This window comes from Stegostoma tigrinum, chromosome 2, assembly GCF_030684315.1.
Source record: "Stegostoma tigrinum isolate sSteTig4 chromosome 2, sSteTig4.hap1, whole genome shotgun sequence".
Lineage (NCBI taxonomy): Eukaryota > Metazoa > Chordata > Chondrichthyes > Orectolobiformes > Stegostomatidae > Stegostoma > Stegostoma tigrinum.
In genome coordinates this window covers 102,549,667-102,570,170 of record NC_081355.1, presented here as the reverse complement: position 1 = coordinate 102,570,170, position 20,504 = coordinate 102,549,667, and the positions used below count along the sequence as shown (strand labels likewise).

At 42.1% G+C, this 20,504-nt stretch overlaps 1 protein-coding gene across 3 annotated transcripts in view; it reads left to right on the top strand.

Annotated features, from left to right (window-relative positions):
- Nucleotides 1–20,504, top strand: part of hacl1 (2-hydroxyacyl-CoA lyase 1) — a 92,988-nt gene that overhangs the window by 22,111 nt on the left and 50,373 nt on the right. For 2 of the 3 annotated variants that reach the window (XM_048560021.2, XM_048560037.2), the window contains 5 exons: nt 2,906–2,983; nt 7,846–7,940; nt 11,095–11,207; nt 14,406–14,536; nt 18,330–18,402. In XM_048560021.2, the coding sequence (XP_048415978.1) occupies nt 2,906–2,983; nt 7,846–7,940; nt 11,095–11,207; nt 14,406–14,536; nt 18,330–18,402 (490 nt within the window). The remainder of the gene's footprint in view (nt 1–2,905; nt 2,984–7,845; nt 7,941–11,094; nt 11,208–14,405; nt 14,537–18,329; nt 18,403–20,504) is intronic. The other variant, XM_048560028.2, reaches the window with a different exon arrangement.

Genomic DNA, 20,504 nt, shown 5'->3' with positions numbered 1-20,504 from the left:
ATTGATGCTTTTATGAGTACAAGGTTTTATAAGATGGTTGTTTTTTGGAACTGACTCTTTAACAGAAGGTAGAATGGAGTATTGAAGACTGTCATGTGATCTGTACTTGGATGGCTTGGTTTCTGTGGAGACAAGGAGGCTCAGGTTGTGACATACAATGTCAAATGTTCCGACTGAAGCCAAAGGCACGAGCAGCAGTCTGGACTGGGTAGACTTTCACTGCCCAGGCAGTCAGAAAAAAGAGGATGAGGAAGATGTTAAGGTGGAAAAGAGTGCACCTAGTAGCAGAGGATAAGACTGATAATCGTCTGCAAACTACCAAGCAGGATGTGCAAACTAGCACAGAGGGTAGAATCCTCCAAGCCTCTGAACGATGTGGGCACTGGTGATTCAGCTGACAATATATGGTGAGGTTGAAAAATGTAGGTTTGCGATGTCAGGGAGTAAAGTCCAATTTTCTATTCGATTTTTCAAGGAGATTTCCAGAAGGGCTTCTCTCTTCAAGGTGGAATTAGAGTTAGATTTCATTGTCACGTGTACCCAAGTATAGAAATGCAGTAGTACGGTGAAAACTGTACAAGTTGCCATTCACTGGTGCTGTCTTGGATATAAAATCAGAATTTATAGAAATCAGTAGAAATAAAAGAAACAGGGTCAAAAGAAAAGAAAAAAAAATCCAGATTTTAAAGTGTTAAAAGCATTTGGCAGGGTCAGCTCCCAGTGCATGCAACAGGACCTAGCCATGACCTGGTTTCATCCCATAGTCCAAAGATGTGCAGGTTAGGTGGGTTGGCCATGAGAACTTGCCCCTCGTGTTCAGGGATGTGCACGTGAGGTGGATCAGTCATAGGAAATGCAGGGTTTATGGGTAGGGCCTGGGTGGGATGCTGTTCAGAGAGTCAGTGTGATCTCGATGAGCCAAATGGTGTGCTTCTAGACTGTAGGAGAGTGGTGGATTGTGATCTGGGTGCAGTGGTAGAAATAGTTTAAGGTCACAGAGAGAAGAACATGGCTCTTCTGCAGAATGTGCTGAAACATAGAATCCCTTTGACCCATCAAGTCCACGCTGGCCCTCAGGAGAGCACCCACCCAAACCCAGCCCCTACACTATCTCTGTAACTCTGTATTCCCCATGGCTTATCCACATAACCTGCACATCATTGGACTGTGGGAGGAAACTGGAACACCCAAAAGAATCCCATACTGTTACGTGGGGAATGTGCAAACTCCACACAGACAGTTGCTCAAGACTGGAATCGAATGTGGGTCCTTGGCACTGTGAGGCAGACGTGCTAACCACTGAGCCACCATGCTGCCCCAGTGGCCATTCATCTTCTAGTGGCATTGCTGGGCATTCCTCTAGTTACTGTACTGATCCAGGTGGCAACCACAGACCAAACTGGCAATGTCTGGTGCCAGCTGTTCTTCTGATAGCCCTGAGGGAAGAGGATGTCTCACCTCTCCACCATTCTGTTCAGTATCCAGGTACCGATCGGCAGAACAACTTGACAACTCCCTTTCCCGGCGATGTCTTTTTGAATTGGGCAATGACACAGTAAATGGCACTTCCTGTTTGGCAACGTTTGGGCTGGTGCATAGCTAGGAATAGAATACAGTGCAAGTGACAGAAATCCCAGAACACTTTGGCATTGGTGAGCACTCCTGAAAACGGTGATCTCAAGGTACTGTCAGAGTGGCCCTGTAAGAGCACATCGTGTTCGATTCAAGGTGAACAGGAGAGCATGGTGAGACATAACTCAATGGAGCTCATGGAGGGACCCCTCTATGAACCTCCCTGAAATTGGCACTTAGCCAATTTTTGGTAAAATTCAGCTCTGTACCTAGGCATGATGATGCATCCCAAAGCAATCAGTAGAACCTGGAAGATTCATTGCTGAAGATCACCGAGTGGGCTTTCTGCTAGGATTTGGCTCAGGAATGTTTTGATGGTCACTTGACCTTAGAACCTGTTGCACATAGGGGACTAACCCAGTTAGAAGCAGGGAATGATATTGGACTAGTTCTGGCGAAAACTGTTGTCACACAGAGAATGGGATGTAAAACATCGCTGTGGCATGGAGTTTTTGCTCATGTTACAAATATAATGAGCTAATGTCCATTCTGCAGTTTAGACTATTAATTGTTCGCAAGGTTGTTAGTTATACTGTGAAAATATTAAAATATGAAATCTTACCATGTAATTTCTTAAGTTGGTCACTGGGAATTCAAATCTCTTGTTTTGATTTATCAGCCTCCACATGTAACATAGCAATGTAACGAGAATGTCTCCTTTTTCCCTCTTTCATTTCACTATTAGAAACCCCATTGAAAATGGAATCTGATGATTACCTACAGTTGAACGTCACATCTGACACAGAAAATGTCTCATTTTATATTTCTGGCATGTTGTCAGGTTTCTCCATTGTTATCCATTACTGGTGGTTTTTTTAAAAACTGAATCTTCAAAGATAATGAGAAAATACCTTCCTGATATCTCAGCTGCCACCTTCACACCCAAAGCACAGGTTCCCATCTTCATTTTGCAAAACCTTTGAAAAGTCATTAGATTATGGCACTTATAAATCTCCTGGTTGGCTGACTGTAAAACATCTTTGATGCAGTTGGCTGCTTGGAGAGATTGAAAACATCTCGACAGCTCTACGACAGGAGCTCACATGACATTAGTATCTATTGTATGGTGAGAGGAAGTAACATTTTCTCCATAGATTGGTAGTGCTAACACAGAGACTTTTTTTGACATAAGTGATGAAATCTTCCTTTGCTGCAAATGCCAGGCCATTACATTATTTATTACAATTGTAGACATTCTCTTTGTGATTTGTTGTCTTCCAGCTTTCTCTGTCAATTCTGTTCAACAGGTTTCATTATAATTTTTTTTTGACAGGTTGAGGCATGTCGGCTTTACAGCAAATTTACAGCTAGACCAAACAGTTTGGAAGCTATACCTGCCATAATAGAAAAGGTAATTTGGAATGCATTGTAGATACAGTAGATAAAATATTCTGTATTATTGAGTTTATCTCAAAAACAATTGTTTAAAAATATATAGTGAATGCTCTTCCATAGAAAGTTGGCAGAAGCTCATTGTTACATAATACAATTACAACTTAATTTCTTTTGTGACTATAAACAGAACATATCAAACTATTTGTAGTAAATTGACACTGAAGAGAAAACATCAGCAGAAATTATTAAGCCTGGTATTCAATATTATTCGTAAACTTTGTCAAAGGAAGTGTGATGAGTTAGCTTTCTGGTCTCCAATAATTAACTTAAGACAGACTAAGATGAGAGAAATCTAAGATAACAAGGTGTAGAGCTGGATGAACACAGCAGGCCAGGTAGCATCAGAGAAACAGGAAAGCTGATGTTTTGGGTTTGGACCTTTCTTCAGAAAATGTGAGAAATCCGTTTTCCAGTGTTTACAAGTGGAAGAACTCTGAGATTTGTTGTTTTCAGATGAACGCTTTATTTCCCAGTGGTTAATTTGACACAGTGAGTCAGGTTTTGCCAATTTCATCCCTGGCCAAATGGCAGGAACATTTAACAGGCTTTGCTGAAACATTTCAGCTGAGTCTCAACCTTAGCGCCCTACTCCTAGGTTCCTCAATCTGTCAGGGTGAGTGGATGAGTGCTGGATCTGTCAAAAGAAGGATTTGCAATTAGTGGAACTCCAGGATGAGTTAGAAGGGAATACTTGTATTTTTGGAAGACCAACAACCAAAGGAATGATGAGCAGATCTTAGAGGGCTGTGGTACAGCTCTCTCACTCCTACCTGGATGTCTTGTTGAGGGATTGCAGCAAGCTGAGTTCTTGCACTTGATGGGAGTGCTGGCCCCTTAATCAAACAGACAAATATGGAATTGGCTCAGCAAGTCAGTGGCAAGAGTCTGGTCCAAACAAACAAGAAACAGTGCTGGAATTCTGTCATTGTCAGACACAACACTCTGCCTTTTCCTGAATTTGACTGCACAGTATTCCTCAGGATAACAAGCCCTGCAACTCCACCCATTTCCGTCTTTCCAGGCACCTCCTCATAGCCTTATCTGTGCAACAAACACTCACTCGCCCTCAGCTTATTGTTTTCTGATACCCAGACTTCACAGTTACCCACCACAAACATTCTTTTCTCCTTTCCACAGAACATTTCAGACGTTAAAGCTTTCTCCTTTTTCTTCTTGTGGGAGAAGAGAATACGTAGTCTTAGTGAGAGGTAGAGATCCAGTGGGGTCATTGGCTCCCTGTGATTTTTAAGTAGCTGCCAATCTGCGCTAACCTTATTCATTGGAAGATGGTATTGTTCTAGGAGGCAGTAAGTTGCCTTGAGAGTCTTAGCATCTTGTGACACTGGTGCTTGTACAAGATGAGAGAGCTGAATCTCTGCCTATAGACTCTGGGTTGAGGTGTATTTCCTCCTTCCAGCTGCGTCTTGGTGTCCATTCTGTCCGCCCTGTGGAGGGCTATGTCGCTGATGGTAGGACAACTACTGCTGCTGGTGTTGGGGATTGTGTGGCTTATCCTCTGCTTCCTGATCTGATTTCCGAGGGACAGCTGCATAAACTGTGAAAGCTGGCAGATGGAGAGTGCAGCTGAAAGTGAGTGAAGTGCCAGGCAGCTGAACTAACTCCCAAGAGGTTAAAAGTCAGCTGTCAAACAATGGTAACACTCTGAGGCCAGTGCTTTGAACACCAGCCTTTTACCTGGCCCTGCCTGGAGCTCTTCAGCTTCACTTATCAGAGCACTTCCAGCTCTTCAACTTCACTGAAACATGTTTTCCAGCTTCTCCTTCATTTCAGTGACGCTGCCAGTAGCTGACTGGTCCGGCAGCAGGCATTCTCACTGTGAAATTAGAAAACATTAACGAGCTATTTGATTACTTTAATTATTCACCTGGAACCTGCAAGATGTGGCTTGTTTGTCTTCAACCCCACCCTGAGAGAGCAAGATGATATCATTATCTCAAAACTTTGGTACAGTTAAATTCCTACATGTAGACAAACACACTTAACCTAAGCCTGGAAAAATTCCACCCAGCAACAGTGAAATTTGTATTGCTTTGTCAGCTAATGACTACTTACCAACCTTTTGATTCATCATGAATTTAACTGTAATCAAAATTTTCAAATTGTTTAAAACTTATGGATTTTCAACCACAGTAAGAGGCATTCAGAGCAAGTTTATGTTATCAGTGTGTATATAAACTAAACTAGTTACTATATATCCAATCAAACATTGAATGTCACCTCAGTGCACACTGAGGGTATGCTGTACTCTCAGAGGGTGGCCGTCTTTTGAATATGTTATTCCAAGTTCCCTTCTCTTTCATTGATACCGAATATCTCTTATTTGTGCAACTTGGCTGCCCAGTTATTACATCATACTAATAGAGCCATAGAGTCACACAGCAAGGAAACAGACCCCTTAGGCCCAAACCATCCATGTTGACCAAGTTTCCCAAACTGAACTAGTTCCATTTGCCTGCATTTGGCCTATATTGCTTTAAACCTTTCCTCTTCAGGTATCTGTCCAAATGTCTTTTAAATGTTATAATTGTACATGCATCTACCACTTCCTCAAACAGCGGTCCCAAAGTGCATTACCTCATCTTTTTCAGGATTAAATTCCATTTGCTACTGTTCAGCCCATCTGACCAGTCTATATTATCCCAAAATCTAAAATTTGTTTTCTCATCGCCAGTTTTTGAGTCATCCGTGAACTTATGACCATGCCTCCTACATTTACATCTGTATCATTAGTGTATACAACAAACAGCAAGGAACCCAGCACTGAGCCTGGAACGTGCTACTGGACACAGGCTCCCAGGCACAAAAACACCCTTTGACCATCACCCTCTGTTTTCTGTCACAAGGATGAATTTGGATCTAATTTGTCAAATTACTATGGACTCCATGAGCTCTTACAGCTTGACCAGTCTCCCATGTGAGACCTTGTCAAAAGCTTTGCTGAGGCTACATTAACTACACAACTCTTATCTACATCTTGGTGACCTCTTTCGAGGCATCAGACAAATTTGTTGGAGTGGTCAAAGCCATGTTGACTATTCTTGATTAATCTTGTCTTTCCAAGTGGAGATGAATCCTGACCCTCTGACTTCTTTCCAATATTTTTCCTACCGCTGATATTTGACTCACTGGTCTATCATTACTTGCTTTATTCCTACGCCCCTTCTTGAATAAAAATACCACATTAGCTGTCCTCCAGTCCTCTGGCACCTTTCCTGTGGTCTGAGTGGATTTGAAAATTAATGTCAGAGTCCCTGCAGTCTCTTGCTTTGCTTCCCACAGCAGTTTGGATACATTAAAACCACTAATATTTCTTGCTTTGCTTCCCACAGCAGTTTGGATACATTAAAACCACTAATATTTCCTCTCTCACAGTGCTAATCTGTTCGCGTATATTGCAGCTCCCCTCCTGATCTCCTCACTTACATTGTGTTTCTGTAGATGCAAAACACTCATTTAAATCTTCACCTATGACTTCTGGCTCCAGCCCTGGATTACCACTTTAATCCCACGGTATTCCCACTCCTTCTCTGGTATGCTCCTGCCCTTGACATATTTATGAAATGCCTTTGGCATAAATTCCTTTATTTTACCTGCCAGTGTTTTTTTTAAAATTTCTTCATTTAGTAACCCCCTGTACTTTCTGTACTCCTCCAGGTCCTACTGTTTTGAACTCTAAGCAAAAGATATAAGCTTCCCTTTTTCTCCTTATCCAATCTTGTACATCTCTTGACAACCTACAAATCTTGCTGTAATGCTGGAGCAAATTACTGCAGATGCTGGAATCTGAACTGAGAACAAATGCTGAACATCGCAGCAGGTCACGCAGCATCCATGGAGACACAGCAAGCGAATGTTTCAAGTCTAGATGCCTTTCCGTCAGATTGGACAGCTGTAGATTTTCCAGTTAGTAGTTGCTCCCTGTCCTGTTTGGCCAGATCCTCACTTATTGGCCTTTGCCCAATTCCTATACTTTACTATCTCTACTTTTTCATAACTACCTCAAGTCTTGCTGAGTTATGGTCACTATTGCCAAAATGCTCATCCACTGAGTCTTACACTGCTTCATTCTCCAAAATTAAATTTAGCATCTTCCACCCTTGAATTGCTTTCCATGTGTTGGCTTGAAAAGCTTTCCTGGATGTATGTTAAGAACGTGCCCCCTCCAAGGCTTTCATGTATTGCCTGTCGCAGCCAATATTGGAGAAGTTGAAATCCCCGACCATTGTTCCCCAGTTATATTTTCATGTATTTACATTTCTGTGAGATTTGCCTCTCTGTTGGGGGCCTGTAGTTACTCACAGAAATGTGTTGTGGTGGGGGGATGGGCATTCCTGTTGTGATGTAGCTGCAGCTCTGAATGAGCTCAGTCACTTGTGTTTTCTCACATTGGTTTCATGGTCCCGAATTGCTCTCCTTATGCATGGTCCCGGGGTCCTCAGCTCACCTGCTCCTGACTGAGAATGAAAACGTAGCCCCCAAAAATCTAAAAGTACCCCTCAGAAATGTGTCAAGAGTAGCTCTTGGAAAAGGAAAATTATTTTGGCCCTGTGCAACTCCGTCTCAGTGATATACCATTTACACCACTGTGTGCCACATCTAATGGTTGCACCCTGTTGGTGGGAGAGGACATCTTCAAGGGTGGTAGTGGAAGATTTGAAAGGTATGATCTAAGATTGTCTGCAAAGTACTTTGACGCATCTTGATCTTGCTATATAAATTTATATTTGTCCCTTCTCTTTGTTGTTCTACAATCTATTCTTCTGTAGAAATCTCAAGTAATCTTATATTTTATTCAAGGCAGTTAGAAGCAGTATCTATGGCCGCCCAGGAGCTTGTTATGTCGATATTCCTGGAGATATGGTGACGTCAAAAATCCGAAGTGAATTACTGAGGTAGGTCTGTGTGCTAGGACATGGGTCATTAGATTTAGAAATAATGACTCAATTTAATTGCTGCTTCTTTGATCATGGGGATGTGGGAAGGAACATTGTGCCTGGAAAGTTCTATTATTATCTTATATGAAAACAATACCTTCACCTTTTCCCACTCATAGAAACAAAGGAGCAAGGATCAGAAGTCGGCTATTCGGCCCTTTGAGCCTGCTCTGCTGTTTGGTGTGACCATGGCTGACTCAGTCATTAATCCCCAAAGTTAACAGTTTGTTTCCTAGGCAGTCAATTCAACACATTCACTGACCTTCATGTTGGGTAGTTAAATCTACACTTTCTGTCTACACTCATTCTCCTGAGCCTGAATCTGTGCCATTGATTGTGAGTGATATGTACTTGAATTCACTTTATCTCCTTTTAAAAATCTGAAGGAGGTGAGAACTCCTACAGTTTCCTTTGCTCCAGAGTAAACTGTCTTCGTTATCTTAGTTTCTGTCCCTCCATAACAGCGTGGAATGACAACTGCTCTGCCCTGGACTGCAAGAAACTGCAGAAGGTGGTGTGTACAGCCCAGACCATCACAGAACCCAACCTTCCATCCATGGACTCTATTTACATGGCTTGCTGCCGCAGAAAGGCTGCCAACATCATCAAAGACCCATCCTATCCTGGCAATGCCCTCCTACAATCTCTTCCCTCACGCAGAACATACAGAAGCTTGAACACATGCAACAACAGGTTCAAGAGCAGCTTCTTCCCAGCTGTCATTAGACCGATGAATGGACCTCTCTAACTTCAAATAATGTTGCTCTTGCTAATGTTGATCTTGTTTCATGCACTTCTTGTGCAGCCTTAACCTTGTATGCTTTGCTGTGTCTAAGCACCCTATGATCTGTATGGGGAGATAGCAGGAACTGCAGATGCTGGAGAGTCTGAAATAACAAGGTGTAGGGCTGGATGAACACAACAGGCCAAGCAGCATCAGAGGAGCAGGAAAGCTGACATTTCAGGCCTAGAACCTTCTTCAGAAAATGGCTTCGCAGTTGGGTTAAAATTGTTTCAGAGATAGTAGGAACTGCAGATGCTGGAGAGTCTGAAATAGCAAGGTGTAGAGCTGAATGAACACAACAGGCCAAGCAGCATCAGAGGAGCAGGAAAGCTGACAAAGAAGGGTCTAGGCCCGAAACATCAGCTTTCCTGCTCCTCTGATGCTGCTTGGCCTGCTGTGTTCATCCAGCTCCACACCTTGTTATCTATGATCTGTATGCCCTTGTTTGCTATGATCTGCCAGTACTGCCTCACAAAACAAAACTTTTCACTTTACTTCGGTACATGGGACTACAATAAATCAAATCAAGTCAAATCATAGACAGAATTTCCCCATTGTTATTTTTTGACCACACTCAATACAGAATGTACAGGGTGTGAAATAGGCTGTGTGCAAATTCATTTTATTTTCAAAGGGCATTTAGAAAATTCTACTTGTGGCCATTCAGGCTATTTTATATTAATATCTCCAAAATGTCTGTTACATCCTTTCAGCTACTCATTCTTAAAACTTTGACATGCTAATGTATACTTTGCGAATGATTTTAGTATTTTCCTTATTCAGTGGTACCAGATCCCTCTTGTCTTGTGGTACAGTAGTATTTCTGCTATATTCCCCTTCCTCAGACTCATCGCACTGCATTTGTCCACATTAAGCTATATTTTGCCCCTTGTTGTCCCCATCCTTCAGTTTGTTTTGTTCATCTGTGTTCGGTAAGCCCAAACCAGGTTGTGCTGTAATTATATGGAAAAATCTTTTATAATGTAATGGTCATGAAAAAAAATCATATTGCTATAATTTCAAAGGGATCTAATAACAATCGTGAGATAGCTAGCTGGTGATCTATAAAACACTGGAGCCTTGTCTTTATTCACTTACAGAGTTTATTTACAGGAACATATTTACAGAAGCCTGCTTCTATATTAATGAGCAAAGGTAAATTTTCAATTAAAACTCACCCCCAAATAAATCACCTAACTGATATGCAGTTAACAGATATGGTCTAGCATAGATGTTTACTCCAAACCTTTCCCAATCTTTTAGCATTAGTATTCCTCTGACAAGTAACGCTCCTTTACATGAAGTGATCGGTGTAATATTGCATTAAATTCTTTGCTCACTGTTGAAACCAGGGCAGTGCAGTTCTGGGAACATGCTTATCTCTGATTATTTGTGGCTCATTAGAGGAGAAAGTAATAAACTCCCTTAGATTTTTGTTGAGCGTGCAGGCAAAAACTGAAAACTGGGAATTGAACACGAGGCTTCAGATACAATTTGAAGTTTTACTATGCTCAAGTGTGCCCTCAGGGCCAATTTAGCATATGGTAGCTACAATTGACTTCAGCATTTTCCAGCAGCATTATTTTACAAATAAAGCTCAGGCTTGAATGGTAGCAGAGGCTGAATATTGTGCTGTGACCTGTATTGGGCTGGGAGATTACACAATCTGCTTTGATTTTCCAGGCTGACTGCCTGACTGTGCTTTACTCATAACTTACCATTTTTGTGTGTGTGCGTGTGTGTGTGCGTGTGTGTGCGTGTGTGTGTGTGTGTGTGTGTCCGTGTGTATTAATGTTCACTCGAGTCTATGAGGAGCCTTTGAGTTGGCAACATGTAAATATACATGCGTGTCTTGCTTGGAGATATGGATAGCAGTGTTCTTTCTGTCTGACCAAAAGCTTTTTCTGCATTCTTCATTTGGTTTTGCTGTATAATGAGAGGATTTGCAGATCAACTCCTAACCTGTTTAAACACTTCATGATGGCACCTTCTTTGATTGGTGAATCCTGGAGTGCAAATCAAACTTTAAGTTTCTGGCTGAGAGGCAGGGTCACTACCCACTGTCTTACAGCACCTCCCCTAGAATAAATTCTAGATTTTATTAATTTAAAGCTTTGGAAAGCACCTCTGAACACATTTATCTTTCCCTGACTATCATTATAAAGTGTTCTGCTGACCTAGTAAATCACACCATGTTGAATGCATTTTTTCTTGTTGACACAAATCTTGCAATTGATGTTGATTTATTTTACCGAGACATGTGCTGTTATAAAATCATAGACCTTGGTAGAGCTGAGGGAATCCATCTAATTGTGTTTCTTTGTATAGACCTGCTCCTTGTTGTCTCCGTGCTCCCATGGCCATGGCAGAATCTCAAGTAGTGAAAGAAGCAGCTTTGATCATTAAAAGTGCCAAGAGGCCCCTTGTTATTGTTGGCAAAGGTACGGAGATGAAAATTAGAATTTTTTTTAAATGAAAGATCTGTGGTTTACATTTACCAAATCAAATAAGTCAGAATCTTGGTTTATGGGTCTATATCGAACATAATTTTGCAGCAAGTTTATAAAACAGAAATGTTAAATGTTCATAATATTAAAAAAAACCTCTTCCTGATTGTAATTGGGATTATATTGTTGACTATGTCTTATTGATGCATGTTTGAAATGTGCTGTTTTGTTTTTTTGAAATTTAATGTGGAGATATTCTTGAGATGAATGATTCTTTGATTAGGCTATCTGACAGAGAATATAGCATTAAAGACATGTCACAGGTTGGAAAGTGACAGCATCGCAAAACCTGCCGTCTGCATTCTGGCTAATTGGTTAAACGTCTTGTATGCCGGTGTTTGCTGCAGGTCTGTGAGAGGACGATCATGCATGCAGCTTAATACCTTTATCAGTAGATAAATCAAGATGTGGACTATATTCACATTTGGGCTGACAGGTGGCAATTAACAATCATACCGTGAAAGTAGCAGGCAAAGGCCATCTCTAACAAAAGAGAATCTAGCCACTGGACATTCAATGGTATTTTCATCACTGGGTCCCCTACTAAGAGATTACATTACATTAAGAGATTCTTAATGAGTACTTTGCGTCGGTATTCACCGAGGAGAGGGACATGACGGATATTGAGGTCAGGGATAGATGTTTGATTACTCTAGGTCAAGTTGGCATAAGGAGGGGGGGAATGTGCTGGGTATTCTAAAAGGCATTAGGGTAGACAAGACCCCAGGTTCGAATGGGATCTCTCCAAGGTTAATGATGGAAGGGAGAGAAGAAATAGCTGGGGCTTTAACAGATACCTTTGCAACATCTTGAGGACGGGTGAGGTCCCAGAGGACTGGAGAATTGCTAATATTGTCCCTTTGATTAACAAGGGTAGCAAGGATAATCCAGGTAATTATAGACCAGTGAGCCTGACATCAGTGGTGGGGAAGCTGCTGGAGATAAGATCTATTTACATTTGGAAGAAAATGGGCTAATTAGTGATAGGCAGCATGGTTTTGTACAGGGAAGGCCATGTCTTACTAACTTGTTAGAATCCTTTGAGGAAGTGACAAAGATGATAGATATGGGAAGGACTGTAGATGTCATATACATGGACTTCAGTAAGGCATTTGATAAGTTTCCCCATGGTAGGCTGATGGATAAAGTGAAGTTGCATGAGGTCCAGGTGTATTCGCTAGATGGATAGAGAACTGGCTGAGCAACAGGAGACAGAGATTTGTAGTGGAAGGAAGTTTCTCAAAATAGAGAACTGTGACCAGTGGTGTTTCGCAGAGATCCGTGTTAGGACCACGGTTTTTTGTGATATATATTAAGTGATCAGGAGGAAGGTATTGATGGTTTGATTTGCAAGTCTGCAGATGACGCTAAGATGGGTGGAGTAGCAGATAATGAAGGGGACTGTTGGAGAATGCCACGTAATATAGATAGATTGGAGAATTGGGCGGAGAAATGGCAGATGGAGTTCAATCAAGGCAAATGTGAGGTAATGCATTTTGCCAGATCCAATTCAAGAGTGAATTATATGGTAAATGGAAAAGCCCTGGGGAAAACTGATGCACAGAGACATCTGGGTGTTCAGATCCATTGTACCCTGAAGGTGGCAACGCAGGTAGATAGAGTGGTCAGGAAGGCATATGGCATGCTTTCCTTCATTGGGCAGGGTATTGAGTACAAGAGTTGGCAGGTCATGTTACAGTTGTATAGGGCTTTGGTTTGACCACATTTGGAATACTGCTGGAGTTCTGGATGCCACATTACCCAAAGGATGTGGATGCTTTGGAGATTGGATATTGCCTGGTATGGAGGGCACTAGCTATGAAATGAGGTTGTGTCGATTAGGATTATTTTCATTAGAAAGATGGAGGTTGAAGGGGGACCTGATTGAGGTCTACAAAATCATGAGCGGTCTAGACAGGTTGGATAGCAAGAAGCTTTTTCCCAGAGTGGGGGACTCAATTACTAGGGGTCACAATTTCAAGGTGAGAGGAGAAACGTTTAAGGGAGATGTGCGTGGAAAGTTCTTTATGCAGAGGGTGGTGGGTGCCTGGAACGTGTTGCCAGTGTGGGTGGTATAGGCGGGCACGAAAGCTTCATTTAAGATGTATCTAGACAGATACATGAATGGGCAGGGGCAGAGGGATACAGATCCTTGGCAAACAGTTGACAGGTTTAGATAGAGGATCTGGATCGGCACAGGCTTGGAGGGCCAAAGGGCCTCTTCCTGTGTTGTAATTTTCTTTGTTCGTTGTACTGTTAACACTCTGGGATTACCATTGCCCAGAATGAATTAGACTAGCCACATTACCTCTACAAGATCAAGTCAGATGCTAGGAATTCTGTAGTGGGAAACTCATTGTCCATCTGCCCGAAAACAGTCCACCATCTACAAGGCACAAGTCAGGAGTGTGATGGAATACTCCCCTCTTGTCTGGATGGGTGCAGCTCCAACGACACTCGAAGCTTGACACCATCCAGGACAAAGCTGCCCACTTGATTGGCACCACATCCACCAATATCCACTCTCTCAATCATTGTCACTCAGAAGCAGCAGTGTGTACCATCTCCAAGATGCATTACAGAAATTCACCAAAGCTCCTTAGACTGTACTTTCCATCCCACAATCACTCACCATCTAAAAGTCAAGAGCAGCGGATACATAGGAATGCCACTGTTTGCAAATTCCTTCCCAACTCACTCACAATTCTGACTTAAAACATCTATCGCCATTCCTTCAATCTAAATGGGTCAGAATCCTGGAATTCTATCCCCAGCGACATTGTGAATCTGCCAACACCAATTAGGCTACAGCAATTCAGGAATCTACCCAAGGGCGGCTTGGCATGGGCAGTAAATACTGTCCCAGCTAATGGCATCCATATGACCTGAATGAATCAAATAAATGTAACATTTGACAACTTGTTGAAAGAGGGAAAGATTTGTCCCTGTTAGGAAATCATTCATACTAATCTCAAATCTACAAGCAATAGTATGATCCTTCTCTGTGGAGGGTTTTGGTAATTTGTGCCAGGTGATGAATGGGATTCACCATAGCATTTTCCTCTTGTGTGTATCAGTGAGACATAATATGAATTGTGACAAATTTTGCTCCTTGCCTTTTTCGGCCCACAGCCATCAGAGCTAATACAACTGGAGAGACAGGATTATTTAAGATACATGGAGGAGCAAAGGCAGGAAATGAGGGAGATAAGAGAATTGCTGCACTAAAACTTGAGCTAATCAGAATACGGCGAAAGGCAAGGGTATGTAAAGGATATTGGACTCTGAGTTTATTTCCCACACATTTCAATTCCTCCGTCGTGGTTTCCAATTGTATCAGAAACTCTCTAAACATGTTTGTTTCACCAGCTTAGTTGGTAGAATATTCTCAAATATAGAGGGCGTTTGTGTGATATGCTTGTTTCTTGCCACTCATCAGTTTAAGCTTGGATATTGTTTAAGTTTCGTGGCCTTTGGATGTGGACTGCTTCGGGATCTGAGAAGTTGTGAATGGTCCCGAACATTCGGCAATCATCAGTGAATATCCCCACTTTTGACATTATAATGGAAGGAATGTCATTAATGAAGGAGCTGAAGATGGTTAGACTTAAGACGTTATCCTGAGGAACCTGCAGAGATATCCTGGAGCTGAGATGACTCACCTTCAGAACCACAGTTTACTTCCCTGACTTTAACCAGCAATCTTGCCCGATACCCATTGACACTAGTTTAGCCCACCTGCTCCAGACGTGTGTAGTAATATCTCTGAATGGGTTGATTAGAAAATACCCAGATGGCCCAGTAATTGTGCCCTCAGTTCAAAATCTTAAGTTTCTGCCTTTATTTTTATATCATACTTTATACTACTGTATAATTTATAATTAAATAGTAAAAAGGTCAATTGTTTGGGAAACAAAAAAGGTAGAGATAGAATCGGAGTTTAGAAGTTTCTCTGTGGTACAGAGTAACCAACTGGTCCTGGAAAACTGAGGTATGATACTGCCCCCACTGGCAGAAGAGCATAATATTTTATAATTCACAAGAAATGGCTGTCACTGACAAGCCCAGCATCTAATGTCAATCCCTAATGGATTTTCTGAAGTTGGTGAAGTGTCTTCTTGATTAAAACTCACTGGCTTACTATGGCGTTTCAGAAAATAAGCACTTGCTGTGGTCCTGGAGTCACGTGGTACAGATCTTGTAAGGACAACCTGCTTCCTTCCTCAAAAGGTGAACCAGTTGGGCTTTTATGGCACTGCAAGAGTTTCATGCTCACAATAAATAATACTAGCTCTTTTATTTCAAATTTTATTCAATTCATTGAATTTAAAATTCCTCAGCTGCCTTGATGGGAATTGAACTTGTACTTTTAGATAATTAGCCCAGGCCCATGAATTCCTCATTTAGGAGCTTAACTGCAATGCAGTAGCCTTAAATTACCCTCACTGTAATTACAGTTTAGCAGCACTGTATGGGAAGCTTTTGTTTAATGTATATAGTTTAAAATGGAAAGAGCTGACTTGAATAATTTTAATGATTATCAGTAAGCATTTAGATAAGGTATTTTTTTTAATGTGTAATGGATATTCTGAAACATGTTTTCAAAAAAAATCTCCTTAACATTGACTAAACTATGCTCGTGCCAAACTTATTTAACTCTCCATCCAATATCTGTTTGTCTCTAGATTCATTTCACCTCGCTTACAGTAAAATAGCGCATTTAAAAAGAAGCTGCGAATGTTTTGGAAACTGTATTCATTTGTTATAAGATTCATTTGGCATCAGTGGTTAAAATAGAGGTCTGCTTAAAATTTATCCTGGTAAAATATTGCTGTGATAAACTTGGTTCTTTCTATTACCTTTAAAACCTTTTGATATATGAGCAGGATGACAATGTAATACTGCAAGATATTTTTAAGAGCAAACTTTGCATTATTCATGCTATTTCTCATGCTGCTAAAATGCATGTTAAGACTATTAAGTGCAGGATTGTCACATTATTGATCTGTAGAATTGTAAATTTCCATGCTAATTGCAATGGCTACTTTGTTTTGAAACAGTTATTGAGCTGTCAGACTCTCTGCAGTAAGAGGATAATGCTGCGTAGCTGTCCTACTTAAGGGATACTATTCAACCGTTACATTGTAAATGATAATTAAAATTGAACCAAATATGGAAGATTGATAAATGTATGACCCAGATTTTTCAGTGGCCAGACTGTTATTGTTCCCACATAGATGGGAGTTGTGCATGGTGACCTTACAGAATACTCATTGTGGTTCGCACTGAAGGAATTGCCCTGGAAATTAAATCTATGTCCAGAACTGTCCGAAGGTCTCCATTTAAATCAGAGATTTTGGAGAGTTCCAATGAAATGAAACAAAATAGCTTGTCTGGAAAATCCAGACTAATAAATACATAGTCTAACTTCTGAGTAACTATTACACGGACTGCACGGTTAACTCACTCACACATGTAACTAACAACTCTCTGAGAACTTACACCTGCCTGACCCTGACCCAGCACCCCGTGCCGACAAGACCTGATTCGTCCCACTCACCTTAACCTACCCTAAACATGGCATTCCTCACCTTGCCATTTGACACCTTACCCCAAATCCCATTTGGCATTCTACCCACCTGACCACCTACCTCTTACTCAGTCCTTACACTGCTGGCATTGTACATGACTGGCACCCCATCCCCTGCTCATTAGTGCAGTAAGCCCGGCAGCATGCTCCGCTCCAACTGGCGCCCTACCTACCTGCCACTTTACCTCTACCCACCTGGCATCCTTCTCCTAGTACCCCCATACCCAACCCCAGCTAGCACCCTATACAGCTGGTAACCTACATACCTGACATTGTACCTACTTGACACCCTGTTTAACTGCTATCTTACCGCTACCCACCTATCATCCTGCCCCAGCACCCTATCTCCTCCCCAGCTGGCACCCTATCCCCTGCTATTCTGGCATGCCTATCCTTGTCACTCCATATCCTTCCCAGCTGGCATTCTACTTAACTGGCACTCTATCCCCACTACCGAAAAGTGGGCTTAACCTCAGAACACCCCAACATCACACTTACCTCCTGTACTCACCCTTAGACAGCACCTGTCAAAGTGGCTGTCAGGACTTTGAAAGGATTCGGCAGCTGACTGCTGTGAAAATGGGGCGTGGTTTGTCACCACCTCACAAAAGTCAGAATGGAGGACCCCAAAGCAGACACTCTGGCAGGAGATTGTAGGAACTGCCGATGCTGGAGAATCTGAGATAACGTGGTGTAGAGCTGGATGAACACAGCAGGCCAAGCAGCATCATAGGAGCAGGAAAGCTGACGTTTCGGGTCGAGACTCTTCAGAGACTCGTGAGTAGTAATAGAGCAGTAAGTGTGGAGAGATACTCAGAGATGCATAGAATATAGGAACGGGGAGGTTATGCAGGGACTGTATAAGATGCTGGGTTGGACAGACTGGAGAACTGCATACTGTCCTGATCAACACAATACAAGAAAATACGATTGCAGTAGAGAGGGTGCAGAGGAGATTTACCAGGGTGCTGCCTGTCCTGGGGAGGGGTCTGAGCTATGAGGAAAGATTGAATAGGCTGGGGTTGTTTTCCTTGGAGCAGTGAAGTTTGAGAGGGGACTTGATGCAGATGTACAAATTATAAGGGACATAGATAGGGTGGATGGGAAGAACTTTTTTTTCCAACATTCTAGGGTCAATAATCAGGTAAAAGGTCAAAGGCTAATAGTTGAGTTGAGGAGAAACTGTTTCACCCAGAGTGAGGTGGGTGTCTAGACTCACTGCATGAAAGAGTGTTTGACTTGAAACTCTTGTAACATTAAGGCAGTTTTTTTAAAATATCAGAATCAGTTACATTATCATAGCCTCCAGGGCTATGGGTCAAAGGCTGTGAAATGGGGTTAGTGTCGTCAGATCTTTGTTGACTCTTGAACACAATGGGCTGAATGGCCTTTTGTGCTGTAATCATCTCTGAGTTTTCAGCGATAACAACCTTTTCTTGAATTTGATTCCCATTTCTGCTTTTTAGAATGCGAAATTGAGAAGGTTCAGTTGCAAGAAGTCTGGCAGCCCGTACCAACCCTCCCATTTCACTTTGAACAGTAGGTGGCAGCAGCAGTTTGAATTTACTCTACACCACTGTATTATGCTGGGTGTTGTAGTTATCTTGTTCGGCCTCCAGACAGGGAAATAATGGTCCAAGTTTCAGAAAGGTAGCAAAACACAAATATTAAGAGCAAAATCTTTCGAGGCCTCTGAAAGTCAGGTTTGTGGACTTGCACTAGCACCTAAACTACTCTCAGCAAACTCACAGTGTCTTCCTATGTGACAATGATCATGTGAATCTATACCGTTTCAACCTTGTCAACCCATCTGCAACCCTTTGGATAGTTGTCTATACCATCCTCCTTCAAAGCTTCTCTACTGACCAGATAAGTGGGACTACCATTCTAGTTCCATTGTTACCTAGACACTCATAAACAGACATTCCACCTCAGTGGCTTCACTTTCTGCTCATGAATCTTAGGATTCCTTTAAGGAGCTAACCTTGACTCTCCCCTGTTTCCTACACTCTCCCTTCACCAATATCATTCAAAACCATTCCATCAGTCTCCATATATTCCTGATGATGTTCAACTCTGTGCCACCACTACCTTTATGTGTGAATTGTCAGACTGCTTGTCTGAAGTTCAGAACTATTGAGGATATGTTTAAGACGCAACAAATAAAATGTTTTAAATGCTTTTAAAGTCATCATGAAAAAAGAGGAAATTGGGGACTGAAGGACTTGAAATTGACTAACTGTACATAAAGTTGATAAATCACAGGATGGAGATAGTAGGAACTGCCGATGCTGGACTCAGAGATGACACAGTGTGGAGCTGGAGGTACACAGCAGGCCAGGCAGCACCAGAGGAACAGAAAAGCTGACCTTTCGGGTCGGGACCCTTCTTCAAATTTCTGAAGTGCCCTGACCCGAAACGTCAATTTTCCTGCTCCTCTGATGCTGCCTGGCCTGCTGTGTTCCTCCAGCCCCACACTGTGTTAAGTCACAGGATGGGCCGTTTCTGAGGACACTTAGGAGAATCAGCCTGAAAACTTCAGTGATTCTGCCTATGATCATCCACCCGTCTTCTGTCGAATAGGACTGAGAATTATTACGGTCTTAGTCAAATAAATTCAGATAAACCAGAAACTACAGTCAGTTTCACCTTGTTGGGAGAAAGAATTTAAAAGCAATAATCTGGATCAAAATTAATAGTCACCGATAAGAGACGATTAATTACAGAAAGCCAGCGCGGATTTTCTAAGGCAATTTATCTTTCCCAGGCAAAACTAAAACATTGCGGGATGCTGAAAATCTGAAATGTAAAGAGAAAGTGCTAGAGAAACGCAGCAGGTCTGGCAGCGTCTGTGCAGAGAGAAATAATGTTCATGTTTTCGAAATAATGTGACTTTTGTTCAGAACTGTTCTGACTGTTGGGGCAGCACACTGGCTCAGCGGTTAGCACTGCTGCCTCACGGTGCCAGGGACCACGGTTTGATTCTCTCCTTGGGTGGCTGTCTGTGTGGAGTTTGCACTGCGTGGGTTTCCTCCAGCTTCCTCCCACAGTCCAAAGATATGCAGGCTAGGTGGATTGGCCATGCTAAATTGCCCGTAGTGTTCAGGGGCGTGTAGATTAGGCGGGTCACAGGGAAATGGTGGGGGGACAGTGGGAAGTTCTGAGAGTCGGTGTGGACTTGTTGGGATGAAGGGCCTGTTTCTACACAGTAGGGATTTATGACTTGAAATGTTAACTATGTTTTTCTCTCTGCAGATGCTGCCAGAACTCCTGAGTTTCTCCAGCACGTTGTTTTTGTTTATGCTTCCCTAAATTGTTTTGATGAGATGACTGAAAGTGGTGACGGGAGTGTTGTGGTCGATGTATGGATGAAATTCCAAAGTACCACATAATTGTTTGCCAGGAATAAAAAAATGACAGTGGCAGCATGAATACAGAGTTCGCCAAGTAACAGAACACAAAATGGTGGCAAATGTTTGGTTTTCAGACCCTGGGTGCAAGAGCAGATCAAACACTGGGAATTCACCACAAATTTTGCCCAACATCTCTCAGTCAGAAAGGTAATGAATAGCTCTCCATTGAACTCGATGAGTGAGGTTCCAATAAGCTTAGAACCATCCTGGACAAACCAGACTGCCTGA